The sequence below is a fragment of the Empidonax traillii genome, unplaced genomic scaffold (genome assembly GCF_003031625.1).
Source record: "Empidonax traillii isolate 1590-97213 ecotype Southwest subspecies unplaced genomic scaffold, ASM303162v1 scaffold610:size386148, whole genome shotgun sequence".
NCBI lineage: Eukaryota > Metazoa > Chordata > Aves > Passeriformes > Tyrannidae > Empidonax > Empidonax traillii.
In genome coordinates, this window is record NW_020955803.1 from 208,966 (window position 1) to 221,906 (window position 12,941).

General features: G+C 43.5%; 1 protein-coding gene across 1 annotated transcript in view; it reads right to left on the reverse strand.

Moving 5' to 3' along the window:
* Positions 1-11,340, reverse strand: part of LOC114065055 (CUB and sushi domain-containing protein 1-like) — a gene marked incomplete at its 3' end in the record, with an annotated part of 214,701 nt that extends 203,361 nt beyond the window's left edge. The window contains exon 1 of the mRNA XM_027898639.1: positions 11,059-11,340. Within this exon, the coding sequence (XP_027754440.1) occupies positions 11,059-11,125 (67 nt within the window). The remainder of the gene's footprint in view (positions 1-11,058) is intronic.
* Positions 11,341-12,941: the final 1,601 nt, after the last annotated feature.

Here is a 12,941-nt window from a genome sequence, read left to right on the forward strand (position 1 = left end):
AAATGTAAAAATTATGAATACTCATAGAGGAAATATAAGTGGAAGTGGGACTTTTTTTTCTGGCTTTAAATTCTGGTCCAGGACAGCAGCCTCCATTATGCAGCATAGCCAGTAGTCTGTGAATCGCCTCTACTACGAATTCTGATTTGCTGCTGAGTTTAATGTTCGCTTTGTAGTCACAAATGTTTTGTTCCAGGTTACATCAGATCCAGGTTGGTTTGTTCTTTTTTTTCTAAATACACAGAATTACTTAAGTAAAGCAGTTTTAAAGAAAAACAAACTTCCCTTGAGGAATCTCTTCTTCCTAAAAAAATAACAACAATAGGTCTGGAAACTTTGCTTAATTCAGGAACTACCTGGGAGGTAACAGTAGTAAATGCTTAATACTGTTGTCTATCCATTCTCTTTACAGCAGTGTATTGCATTCAGGTTATGATGATTCTCAAGTGTAAAAGTAAATCCTTAAACTTGACACTAAAGCTTGTTTTGCAGGTAAAATGAGCTCAGACATGTTTTATTGTTCAATATGCACGTTATTTTATTCAACAAACGGATCTCCTCTTCCATCAGATATTTTGCAAAGGAAAGTTGTTTTTCCTGCTGAATGCCCATGACCTGATGTATCATAAGTATTCCACACACAATTCTGTTTATCAAATATTCCTCTAAGTACCATTTTTCCTAACACTGTGGATACACTGAGATGCATTATCAGTAAAGTGGACTTACAAAGTCAATAAGGAAATAAGACAGAAATGATAATTTCTATATAACGTGAAATCTTGAGAAGCCATCCTATAGTCCTTACTATGTCAACTCCCATTCTGAAGGCAAGGGGGTAGAAAGGCTTGTGCAAAACAGAAAGCTTGTAGATGTTGACATTATTGTGGTAGAAACTCACTTAAAAATAAAATTACTAAGACTTTAAAGAAGATGCATGAGGAGAACTGACAGAAGATTCCAGGTCAATCACCTTATCCAGTATATAGAAATGATAGATCTGCACTTACCATTTCTAGCAAGAGGAACTCAGATTTATGGAAACCACAAGAATAAACACTTATACAAAAATCAATTAGATTTCTCTGTTTAAATAGAACTAATAATTTGAGTATATATGACAAAAAAGGAAAACTGAATTCCCTTTGACAAAACAACTTCTCAATTTTCCTTCTAATGTGATATGACTCATCTCAAATCTATTGCAAAGTGGTAAACAAAGTACACCAACACAGTAGCCATCATCTGCCACGAACATTTTAAAATGAAAACCATTACTGATCTACTTTTCTTATCTTCTACACAGAGAAACCTATTTTCCCAGCAGAAACAGCACTTCAAATTTTCTTTTCGTTTACAATGTTTTCATCACTGCTAACAGCAGCCTAAGAAATACCTCATTAAGCCAGTAATTTATTTCTTAAGAATTAAATTAAACTAGTTTGGACTAGTTTTAGGTGTTTTTTTTTTTCAAAACAGGCTATTTCAATTGAAACAAATAAAAAGAAAGACATTCAGTTCAATTACTAATAACACTGTGTACCAGACTTATCTTGGATAGTAATTTAAATATGTGGACAGCAGCCTTTTGATTTTATTCTTCACTCAGTGAACTAATTTATAATTGTAACTGTAAAAAAAAAAAATGTTTAGTCCTTCTTTGTTCTATAATTCTTCTGTAATCTTCTAAAATCAAAATAGCTGCAAGACAAAATATTGTCCTGAAGATCAAAACGACAGCTATAAGCTGGCCCCTCCACTCATCGTTATTCATTATTATTTTTATGATAACTATTTATTATTATCATATAGTTTAATAAACAAAATCTAAATCTCTTGATAAAGTATCTAAAGTCAGCTTCACTGCTGGTGTAAATCATCAGAGATCCACAAAGAGAGTTACATGATGCTATATTTTTTGCAACAGTTATTGTTTGTAGATCTTAAAATCTTCTGGGTCAGGCCCCTTACTGTGTTAAATGATACTAAATTGAAAAAAAGAGAGCAACTTCAATTTCCAAAATATCCCCTGATTCATTGCTTTAAAGAAATTACTTCGAAGCTTCTCAGGAGTTGACAAGAAAAATCCGAATTGTCATGGCAACATGAGTTGAAGAAATTTTTCTTTGCTGTTTGCATAGATCATCTCCATGCTATCAGTCTGTTTACTAAATGTTGCTAAAGAAAGCAATTAAAGGTTAATCTCCCCTAAGAACCAAATAAATTACATATCTGGTAAAAGCCAGTGGAGTGAAATACAAATCAGATAGGTCAAAAAATTTTGGGGCACGATTTATCTTCCATGTAAATGACACCAAGTTGCATGGTGCAGTCTACAGGCTGGAGGGAAGGGATGCCATCCAGCCAGGCCAGGCTTGAGATGTGGGCCTGTGCACTTGCAGCCCAGAACACCAATAGAATCCAGTGTGGGCAGCAGGTCAATGGATGGGATTCTGCCCCTACTTCCCTCTCATGAGACCCACCGGCAGTACTGTGTCCATCTCTGGGACCCCTGACATAATTAGAACGTAGACCTGTTGGAATAAGTGTAGAGGAGGCCACAAAGATGAACACAGGCCTGGAGTACCCCTCCTACAAAGGCAGGCTGAGAGAGTTGGGACTGTTCAGCCTGGAGAAGTCTCTGGGGAGACCTTTAAGGTCCTTTCCAATACAAACCGTTCTATGATTCTAAACAGCATTTCTGTGGTCAATTTCATAACAATTCATATTAATGATAACTAAGAGTTTGAATTTTCTTTATTATTATTAAATTTGTTCCAGCATCCTTGTTTCAATGCAAGTTCTCTGTGTTACATGTGGCTATAATAAAGGCCAGATTCAAAATCCTTTAAAGTTAATGAGATTAATTTTTTTCCTGTGAGTTCCCCAACCTTTGGATTCTATCCTAAGTGGTCAAAATCTGATAAAAGGCAACCCAAACTACTTAGTTTACTATTAGACTCTATGTCCAATGTACCTAGTTCTGCACAGCAAAATGCTTTTTTTTTTTTTTTCTGCAACTGGCAGATTTTTATGCACCTGGAAAAGAGAAAGGAAAATTACTGTATTTTCATTTATGGCAATTAAATATCATAATAAAGTCTCCCCTATATAGGTTTCACAATAAAGCAAGACAGAAATGTTTGAGCACAGCTCACGATCAAAATGCTACTACTTCTCCCACTGTTGACTTCATAAAATGTATTAACACTACTTTCTTCAGTGTTAGAACCACTGCAAACAAGGGGTAAAAGTGTGTGTTGAGGATATTTACATGCTAAGATAAAGAAAATCAATTTACTTTATCAAGAGAGATGTCTGCAAATGCAGAGTCACAGATTGTGATATTAGCAGCTATTTGATTGAACTGAGGTTCTGAAAGTGAATTATAAAACATTTTCTCCCCCCTCAAAAAAATGCTTGGTATGACTCAATCTATGTATTATAAGAAACATCAGCGGGATACCAATAGAGAATCTGGCTGCTGGGGCAAAGCTAAAATAGTGTACTTAGTCACTTGAAAGCAGTCAGCTTCTGCATTGATATCCCACGGACATTAATGAGAACAGTGGGATTTGTCATGACCATTTGTTTCACAACCAGAAGCATGCAAAATTAGTCTAAAAATAAGTTAAACTATTATTTTATTCAAATGGCTTTTTCAAAATTTTCACTTTTCTTCAAGTATGCTCTTTCCTTCCTTTTCTTATCCTCACAATCACACGCCTTTTTTTTTTTTTTTTTTTTTTTTTTTTTTTTTTTTTTTTTTTTTTTTTTTTTTTTTTTTTTTTTTTTTTTTTTTTTTTTTTTTTTTTTTTTTTTTTTTTTTTTTTTTTTTTTTTTTTTTTTTTTTTTTTTTTTTTTTTTTTTTTTTTTTTTTTGCTAAGGTTCAGGGCAAGGCAGGTTCTGTGAGCTCGTGTATACTCCTGCAATACCTAGCCACCTGATTTCCAACATCAGCTGCTTCCTGACAAGATGACTTCCCTGTTCCTTGCCCTCTATCTGTGTTGTACACCAGCAGTGTGATGTGGGTCCCAAGTTACATGGTGTTTGCTACACGCCTTAGGACTTCAGACAGAACCCTGATGCACTCACAAAAGGCAAGTTCTAAGCTCAAGCACGGCACCCAAAGCCAAACCCAAGTTCTCGTTCATGTATTGCAGATACACTATGGAAAGGGAGCCAAGCTCCCCCATCCATTTCAGCAGCAGGCACTGCAAGCACAGTGAAGACGTTTTAAATCCAAGCTGCATCTGGACCAGTATCTAAAATAGACAATAACCTGATTGTGGTCCCCAGTGTGTTTAGGCCCACCTTTTAACATAAGCTTTAAGTACAGGTCAAGGCTGGCCGTGCTTTTGTTCCCGGTGCACTGTAAGTTTCTGGCGTTTCAGCACCGGTGAAAGCAAAATAAAGATTTGAATATTTGTATTCTTTTGGGGTTTGTATGCAAACACAAGACGGCAAGTAATAGAGGGCAAAGAAAATAAACAATTATTTATGCAATATTGTATCGTGGCTATGTCTGACCTCCAAATCATAGGACTGATGAGGGAAAGATACATCCCTAGACCCAGATCTGCTCTGTGACAAATGTCAAAAGTTTGTTGCAAATAAGAGAATTATAACATTTCAATAAAAACACTCAAATATATATTTAGAAATTATTCTCTAGTAAAAAAAGGCAAAGAAAACTTTCAGGCAAGGATGAAAAAATACAAAAAATAAGAAAAACTTCATGTTTGGCAAAATTGCATGAAAGAATCATTGCCTTGAAATTGAACCTAAGGCATGAAGCAAGTGCTGCAAAATGTAATTTTAAAATGCTGACCATATTTCATGCAACTTTTCAAAACAAACACTGCATAAAAAGTTTTATTCATTATTATTTATTCAGGTCTCTGTCAGTTGCAGTGCTGAAAATGTTTCTTTTGCAAAGCCACTGTACAAGGAAGACATGAATGTGGAACATGATTCTGTACTTCGGTATCTGTGGGATACCATAAGAGATACATAAAATATCTGAAGACTAAAATGATACTGTGTTTCTCTGTGTATTGTTCTTCATAACTTCTTCATAAGGAAAATGCAGAGATAAAAAAAAAGGAAGCAAAATAGAGGTCAGATGCTCAGAGATACCATTTAAAAACAAATTAATTCCATATATACATAAATATTTTTATATTATCAAGGTTGGTTGCTCAGATTCACCTATTTTCCATTTTCAAAGTCATACATGGGTACAAACATTGCCAGAAGTTCTCAGCCACAAGAGATCAAATTAAACAGGGTCTGATTCCACTATTGCACTGCACTATCTACTGTGCCTGGCTTTTTTGGAATAGCAATCTGTTCAAAACAGAGCAGTTGAGCTAATTCTGAAATAAATAAAAATTTCAGTTTCCACTGCAGCAGAATTAAGCCCTCATAACTGTCTGAAGTTACCTTTTACTTGACAGGGATGAGACAAGAAATTTATTTGAAGGAACTCAAATCACTATTTCAGAATATGCAAGAATGCATACTTTAATAATTAAAAAGGTGTAAATCAACTGTGATTTTTATGCTGAAAATTAAAGCATTACTATAATTGCTAGAAAGTGGGGGGTTTTTTGCTTATCTTTTGCTAAAAGCAAATCATTGATGATATTCTGATTAATCATGAGGAATTCTGGTTAATCATCAGCAATATAACAGTGATTAAATCTCGATCTCTCCTTTTAACTGAATGTGTCCTCTGGGTAAAAATGGCAAGCAACTGTTGTCATTTTCTTTTTTTTTTTTCGTATGAGAAAGAAATGTGGAAAAAATTCTGAGCAAGTAAGACATTATTAGCTGTTAGATGCTATTACTCTTGTAATCATAACTCTTCTAAGAGTTTCCAGTGTACGCCTGTCTCCATTTACCATTCAATTACTAAATGTAGACAACTCGTATATGTTTGCCCTGGTGTGTCAATACAACACTAGCAGTAGCCCAAGTAATTTGATTAAATAGTTATGCCATTGAGAAATGCTTATAACAAATACAGTGTAGATTTTCTTAAATGCAATAGAAATGTCACATAGTGGAGTGAAGTCTTTCATCTAGCCAGAACAAAGATGTGTCAGGACAAAGTAAGATCTCACAGGTTTCCTCAGGCATTAATGGCATTTTTCCCTATTTCAAAAGTTGGCGGCTGATAAAAATGGTTTAAAGGAAATTGAAGCTGACATAGAAAAGTAAAACTTCTAAGTAAAAGAAAGTGACTCATACACATTAGGAGAATTTCCATATGATTCTTATTCTTTGTTCACTGCAAAAATTGGAAGAACATCCAATTTAGCTCAGTCTAATCTCGCTAATTTTGCAGCCATATGGAACCAGGGGCCAGATTCTTAACCGGAGACCCTGATTTGAATCCAGTTGTATGCTTGAGTTTTATTAGAGATCACGTCTCACATGTGGATTGTATAGTTAAACCAGCAACTCCCCTTTCCACACTGCATCCCCTGCCGGCTACAGGCAGCCTGGCACTACGCTGCGGTATCTGTGCTTACACTGAAAGCTGCTTGCTAGCAGAATAATGTCATCATGGTCAAAGAGGAACACAATGGTTCAATACAGATTTGAGCAAAATGAAATTACATCTTATCTTTAAATCCACTGGAGGTTTTATATAGTCACACTATCAAGCAGTTACTTCTCCAAGGAAAGGTTACAAGAGGGAGTTTAACGTGCCAGTGTACAGATTGAATGCCTTGAAAAAGTTGAAAACAGTGGTCCCTGAGACTTTTCAGCCTTTCTATAGAGCATGGCACATCTTGAATGCATAGCTCAAATATATTTACAGTTTCACATTGTGCCTAATTTATTTGAACCAAAGTTTTCATGAGTGTAAACACTATTGAGGCTTAATCCCATAGATGTTCTAAAAACTTGCATATATGAATGCATATATAATATTACTACCACACAGTGAGTAAAAATAAAAAGAAGAGTTAGCATGTTTGTATAGAAAAAGCAGTTTGCAGGGCAACAAAAAATGTCAGCAGCCCCTCCCAAACAAAAAAATCTATGTCTGATCAAAATCATCCATGTCTGTATAAAGGGACATGGGAGTGACAGTCAGTAAAACAGACATATTTGCAGTATAGATAATGGGCAAAATGGTTCTTATCTCTACAGATCACAGACAGTGCTGAAGTGTCCTCGCAGATTCCAACTTATCCTAAAGTCCAATGTGTGTTCGTGCCTCCATGTGCCTGTATACCATCTACAGCTCTTAACACCAGTACCCTGTTCCACACACACATACCACAGAAATTGATAAACTTTTACTGCCTGATGGGGGGAATTCAAACCTCAACCATGGGTTCAACAGTCTAAAATGAGTGTTTGGGGAATCTTTGCTGCACTGATATGCTCTGCAACATATTATATTCAAATTGACCACATTTCCTGTCCCTATACAGAATTAAGGGCATCATATGCATGTTTTGATGAAAAAAAATGGGATAGATCTTACCAAAAAGTAAATGCATCCTTAAATTGAAATATTATGTGGTCAGGGCTGGATATTCTCTGTCCTGCCTTTTTTACGGCAAATTCCTTACTGCACTGGGGGATGGAGTTGAGTACTTGGGTTTGCAGCTGGGCATTCAACACCTTGCTCTGATGGTCTTCTAAAAATTTCCTTTTTTCAGCTTATTTTTCTTAAAATTGCTTTAGTCTTCTCTGGAAGAGAATGAAGCCTCTCCAGAGACAGTAGCTTTACAGTTTGAAAAGAATCGCTTTGGAGGAAAAAAAAGTATGACTTTAAAAGAGACAAACACTTTCAGTCCAACAGAAATAGGCCTTAAATATAGTGGCAACTTTGTGTGATGTAGTTATATCAATTATTTTGACAAAGTGATAGCAGCAAACAGAAGGTACATAAAATGTTTTGGGGGTTATTTATTTTTTAAAACAAAATCCTAAACTGTAGATGGGGGAGTCCTTTGACTGTCTGGATTTAATTCTAGAAAAGAATTTTCCATTAATCTGGATGATACCTCTGTGCATAAGCCTGCTTATGTACTTTTTTTTTGAGGCAATTAGGTGGCAATGAAGGTGCTGTAGTTGGTTATCTAAACACAACCAGGAAATTACCTTGAAACCATGTACTGGAACAATTGTAAGTATTAGTCTTTCTGCTTTGAAAATAGATTGTACACAGACCTTAGCTCACAGCAGAAAGAAATTTCAGTCTTTTTTTCTTGAATTTTAGTCTAAATTCAGTCTAAATCCACCATTTTTTTCCTAAGAATTTTTACAGAAATGATACTGATGTGTTTTGTCTTTCAAGCAAATCAATAGGTTTTTTATGTTTGCTTTTGTTATGATGTAACAGAATTAGCAAATGGTTCTACAAATAAGCCCATCTTAACATGCAGAGCTGAACACCATGTTGTCTGTCTTACTGAAGCGTAATTGCTTTGATAGAGTAGCTTCTGGGAAAGCGGTACCTTTAAATGCCTCCATACTAATTTCCCTTGATGTTCAAAGCATAATGGACAGGGAAGAATCCCCCAAATGTTTTCCAAAGCACTCAGATCCATCAATCAGAAGAAATGAGTCCAAAGAAATGTACAGAACTGCACCTCAAGTCTACCACAGTGAATGTTCATTTTCATCCTTCCTTGCTCCTTAAAAAAGTTACAGAAAATTGCACAGCAACAAAGAGTTTCCATTTCATTTCATAATGAAGAACAATGTAGAAAGCAGCCCACCTGTCATTTTACTGAAAGATACGGGAACACCTGTGGCAACACCTCCAGAAATTCAGCACCTGTTTCTTTTTTTTCTCAGAAAACCCCCAAACCCAGTAAAACCGGGGTGGATTCCTATTACAGTGACCAAATTACTTGATGGTAAGGGGATGGTAAAACAGAGTTCTGATGATCTAATAATTAAAATTTTATATGCTTCTGAAAGCCTGTGTCTTTATGTTACTAAGGAAGGAGTTCTTTCACTCTCTAAAGTATAAACGTAATTTCAGCCTTAGGATTACATCTGACTAAATATAGATACCTATGCTCGACTGCCTAGGAAAGTAAATGGGAAGGAATTATGTCAACTGTCCCCGCTGGTTCCTCTTCAACCTGTTGTTTGACTTCAATATTAAGTCAGTTTGCAGCCTTTGAGTAGGTGTGTTGCTGCTCCACACTAAGCAGGTATAATTACATTCTGCAGAGCAGCATCAGAGGCAGTGCCCAAACGTCCCTGGCAAAGCCTTTGTATGTAAGCAAGACACGTCGGATCGCCGCTGAATAACCATGATCCAGCCTCCAGCTTTTCGTATGTGCTGTCAGCCATGAAAAGAAAACACTTAAATGTCAAACGACATAACCGGCTACAGTGTATTTAACAAATGAGTCGGGGGTGTCGGTCCGCCCCGGGCGCGGCGCGGCCGTGTCCGCAGCTATCCCTCGTCCCGCGGCCGCAGCTCCCGGGGCAGCGCCGTGCCCGGCACGTGTGCGGGATGGGAGCGGCCGCCCAGCCCCGCGTGGGTGGGCACCGGGGAAAGGAGGCACCTGGGGCGGGGGGGGGGGTTGCTGGAAGTTGGGTAGGGCGGCCACGCCGAGAAGCCCCCGCCCGACTCGGGCCGCGTATGCTGCCGGGCACAGCCCCGTCTCCAGGAGCCGCAGCTTCACAGCCCAGAAAAGCCGTGCGCCTTCCTCCCCCTCCGCTCCCTTCCCGCGGAGGCAGCCGGGTGGCGTTGCCCTGCGGACCGCGGCAGCGGCAGGAGCCGGGCAGAAGAGGGATGGATGCCACCGGGCTGGCGAGGAGCTGCAGCCGATCCTTCGGACCGGGCAAAGCTCCCGCCCAGCTCCTGGGAGCACGGGCTGGCCTCCCACCGCTTTTTCCTGCGGATCACGGCCGGAAGCGGGGGCACCATGCCGTGCCTCCCGGGCGGCCAAGGGGACCCGGCCGTAGGCACCCGCCGGACGGGGAAGGCTTCAGCCTCGCCCGCCAACCCGGGCGCCCTGCTCCCCTCTGCTCCAGCCGCCCCCACACCGAAAAAAGCAGCGAGAAAAATAAAATGGTGGTAACGATTTAAAGCGCCTTGGAAGGGTTAAGGGAGCCTCAGACAGTACAAATCGCAAGGGAAACCGTCCTCCCGGAGGCAGGCAAAACAACCGAGAGCGAGGTGGGAGAAAGCAGAGGCTGTAACAGGGACAGGTGCTCAGCTGCGAGCTGCCTCACTCCCTCCCTCCCTCTCTCTCTCAATAACACATAGACTCGCATCTCTCCCAGCATGAAAAAGCGCAAGGCTAATGAGAGGCGAAGTGAATAATGGGGAAGTTGTTGTCTCCAGCGATGAGGCAAGTGATGGGGCTGAGGCCAGCACTGAAGTTGTGTAACCAAATTCTCCACCATCACCCCCTCGTTTCTCCTCCCTCCTTGATTTTTAAGGAGAAACACAGCTGGGGGTGGGAGACTCTCCCCACCGCACGCCGAGGAGAGAGGAGCCCTCTTCCCTCAGGCAGGCAGCTGGCGGAGGTGTCCCCGACGCCGCATCCCCGCCTCCGCGCAACTTGCGGGGAGCGGAGCCGGCTGAAGGCAGGCGGGGGCGGCTCTCCGCGGCCACCCACTCCGCGCTCCCCCCGAGCACGGCAAAAGCCGGGGAGGCGGGAGGAGGGGAGATCCAAACTTGCCAGCTCGGGGACTGTCCCTCACACGGCAGCGAGTGCCGTTCGTGCGTGCGCGGGGAGAGAAGTGTTCCCAAACTCCGGCGCTGCCCAGGCGGCTGGATGCGCGCGGTTCCGCTCGCGGCGCCGCAGCGGCTGCTGCCCAACGCCGGGGGGCTGCCTTCTCCCAGGGGAAGTGACCGGCCAGGAGCCGAGCCCTCGGGGAACACCAGCGGGAGGTGGGAGGCAGGGAGAAGGGAGACCGGGCTCGAAGAGCCTGCTGTTTCCCGGCGCAGAAACGAAGCGAGGGAGAGAGCTCAACCGAGCGGCAGGGATTTAGCTGAGGGGGGAATCAGTGCCGTAACCACAGCCTACACGAATCCAGAGCAAGAAACCCGAATCTTACCCTGAGCTGCAGTGAGGAGCCCCGCGCAGAAAACCAGCAGAGACTTGAATTTCTTCCACGCAGTCATGTCTGCAGTTATTCCACACACACACACACTCTCACGCAAAACCCCCGGTGGCTCTTCTCGGCTGCGACCGTGTCCTCCGAGCGGCAGCGGGGCTAAGGACAGCGCCAAATAACCACCACAGGGCGAGGAGAGGCGGAGAGGAGCGGTCCGGGTCCCGAGCGCCGCGCAGCGCCCGGCGCCTCCTGCAGGACTGCGCGGGCGGCTCGCTCGGCTCTGCTCTCAGACAGCATCAGTCCCGCGCCGCGCCGGGGCTGCGCCGCTCAGCGCCCGCGGAGCCCCGGCGCCGCCGGCCCGCCGCCCGCCCAGGGGAGGGGAGGGCGCGCACGGAGGGAGGGGAGGCGCGCCCGGGGCCGCGGCAGCGCGGCGTGCACGGCCGCCGGCGGGGAGAGCCGGCCAGCGGCGGCGGCGGCGGCAGGAGAGGGATGCGGGGAGTGCGAGGAAGAGGAGGAGGAGAAGAAGGAGGAGGAGAGGAGAGGGAGGGAGGGATCGCGGCGAGAGCAGCGCAGGCAGCGCAGCGGAGCGGCTGCCAGCCACACGAGAAGCCGCTGCCGCCGGACTCAACCATCCCTTCCCGCTGATAGGGGAAGGGGCCGGCGCTGCGCAGCCGGAGCACGACGGGCCCGCAGCCGCCCCGCTCCGCTGGACGGCCCCGCACGGACCCCCGGGGCGGCCCCGGCCTTACTCCCGGCCGCGTCCCCGGGCGGCTCCTGCCGCCCGCCGAAAGCCCCAGGGGAAGAAGGCTTTCCCTGGCCCGGTGCCCCCTGGCGCGGGGAAGGGTAACGGCTGCAGGGCTACACCTGCACGGAGGACTCCTGCTGCGATTCCCTGGTATCCTGTCCCCCGGCCCTGCCTGCAGTCCGGCACCCTCAGCCACATGTGGGGTGTGGGTGGTGCGGGTGCTGGAGTCCCTTGTCCTAGGTGAAACTCTCCTCTGCTTTTGTACCCACTCGTGAAAGAGGAAGGTTTTCAGGTCCAAAATGTTCCCTGCTCGTTCCTTCCAACTTGCTTATCAGAACAAGCTGTCGTTCCTATGGGGCGGGAGAGGAGCCAATGTCTCCTTGAGGAACACCGCTTTGTCTGTATGTTGCCATTCCCGAGAGCTCCTGTTGCCAAGAGGAATTTCTGCCATTAACAATCCTTTCCAAAACTAAGGAAAAACCAGTCAAAATGTGGCATGGCAGGTGCACACAGAGGCTTCCCCACCACCACCCTGGAGCAGGCAGGGTTGGTTCCCTGAGCCTGAAGGAAAGGCGTTGGTGACCTGGGTCTGGTCTGTCACAGATCCCTGTGCTCCATGGCCCCAGCAGGTGATGTCCTTTGCCAGCAAGGATTTCTGTGCCAGGATTACTAGCAAACGGGTGGCGAAAAAGTGACTTTAAATCTAGTAAGAATTGGAAAGATTGTCACCAACACTGCACACTGGGCCTGACTTCATAATTAATGCTCACCTATATCCGTAATTAAAACACAAAGGCTCATAGGAAGGAAAGACAGAAACGCAAGCTCTTTTGGAAAGGTAGTTTCAAGGTTGTAATTATTCACTTATGATGAGTTTTCTTTCGTGGTGAAATATGCAAAGTTGTTTTCTCAATGTAAGTTGCAAGAAGGTGGTGAATGGGCACTGAACGAGGTAGGCTGACTTTGTAATAAGCTTGTATTTATGTAAAAAGGTTGTGGTTCTCGCTTGGAAAAAAAAAAATAAATTAACAAAGCAGGGCTAGGCAGCTTGCCGAAACAGACGTGGCATTGCTGCCATCTCGTGGCAAGCGCTCTCTCCCTACTGCGCCAGGGCTGCAGTCCCTGCCCTACCTTTCCC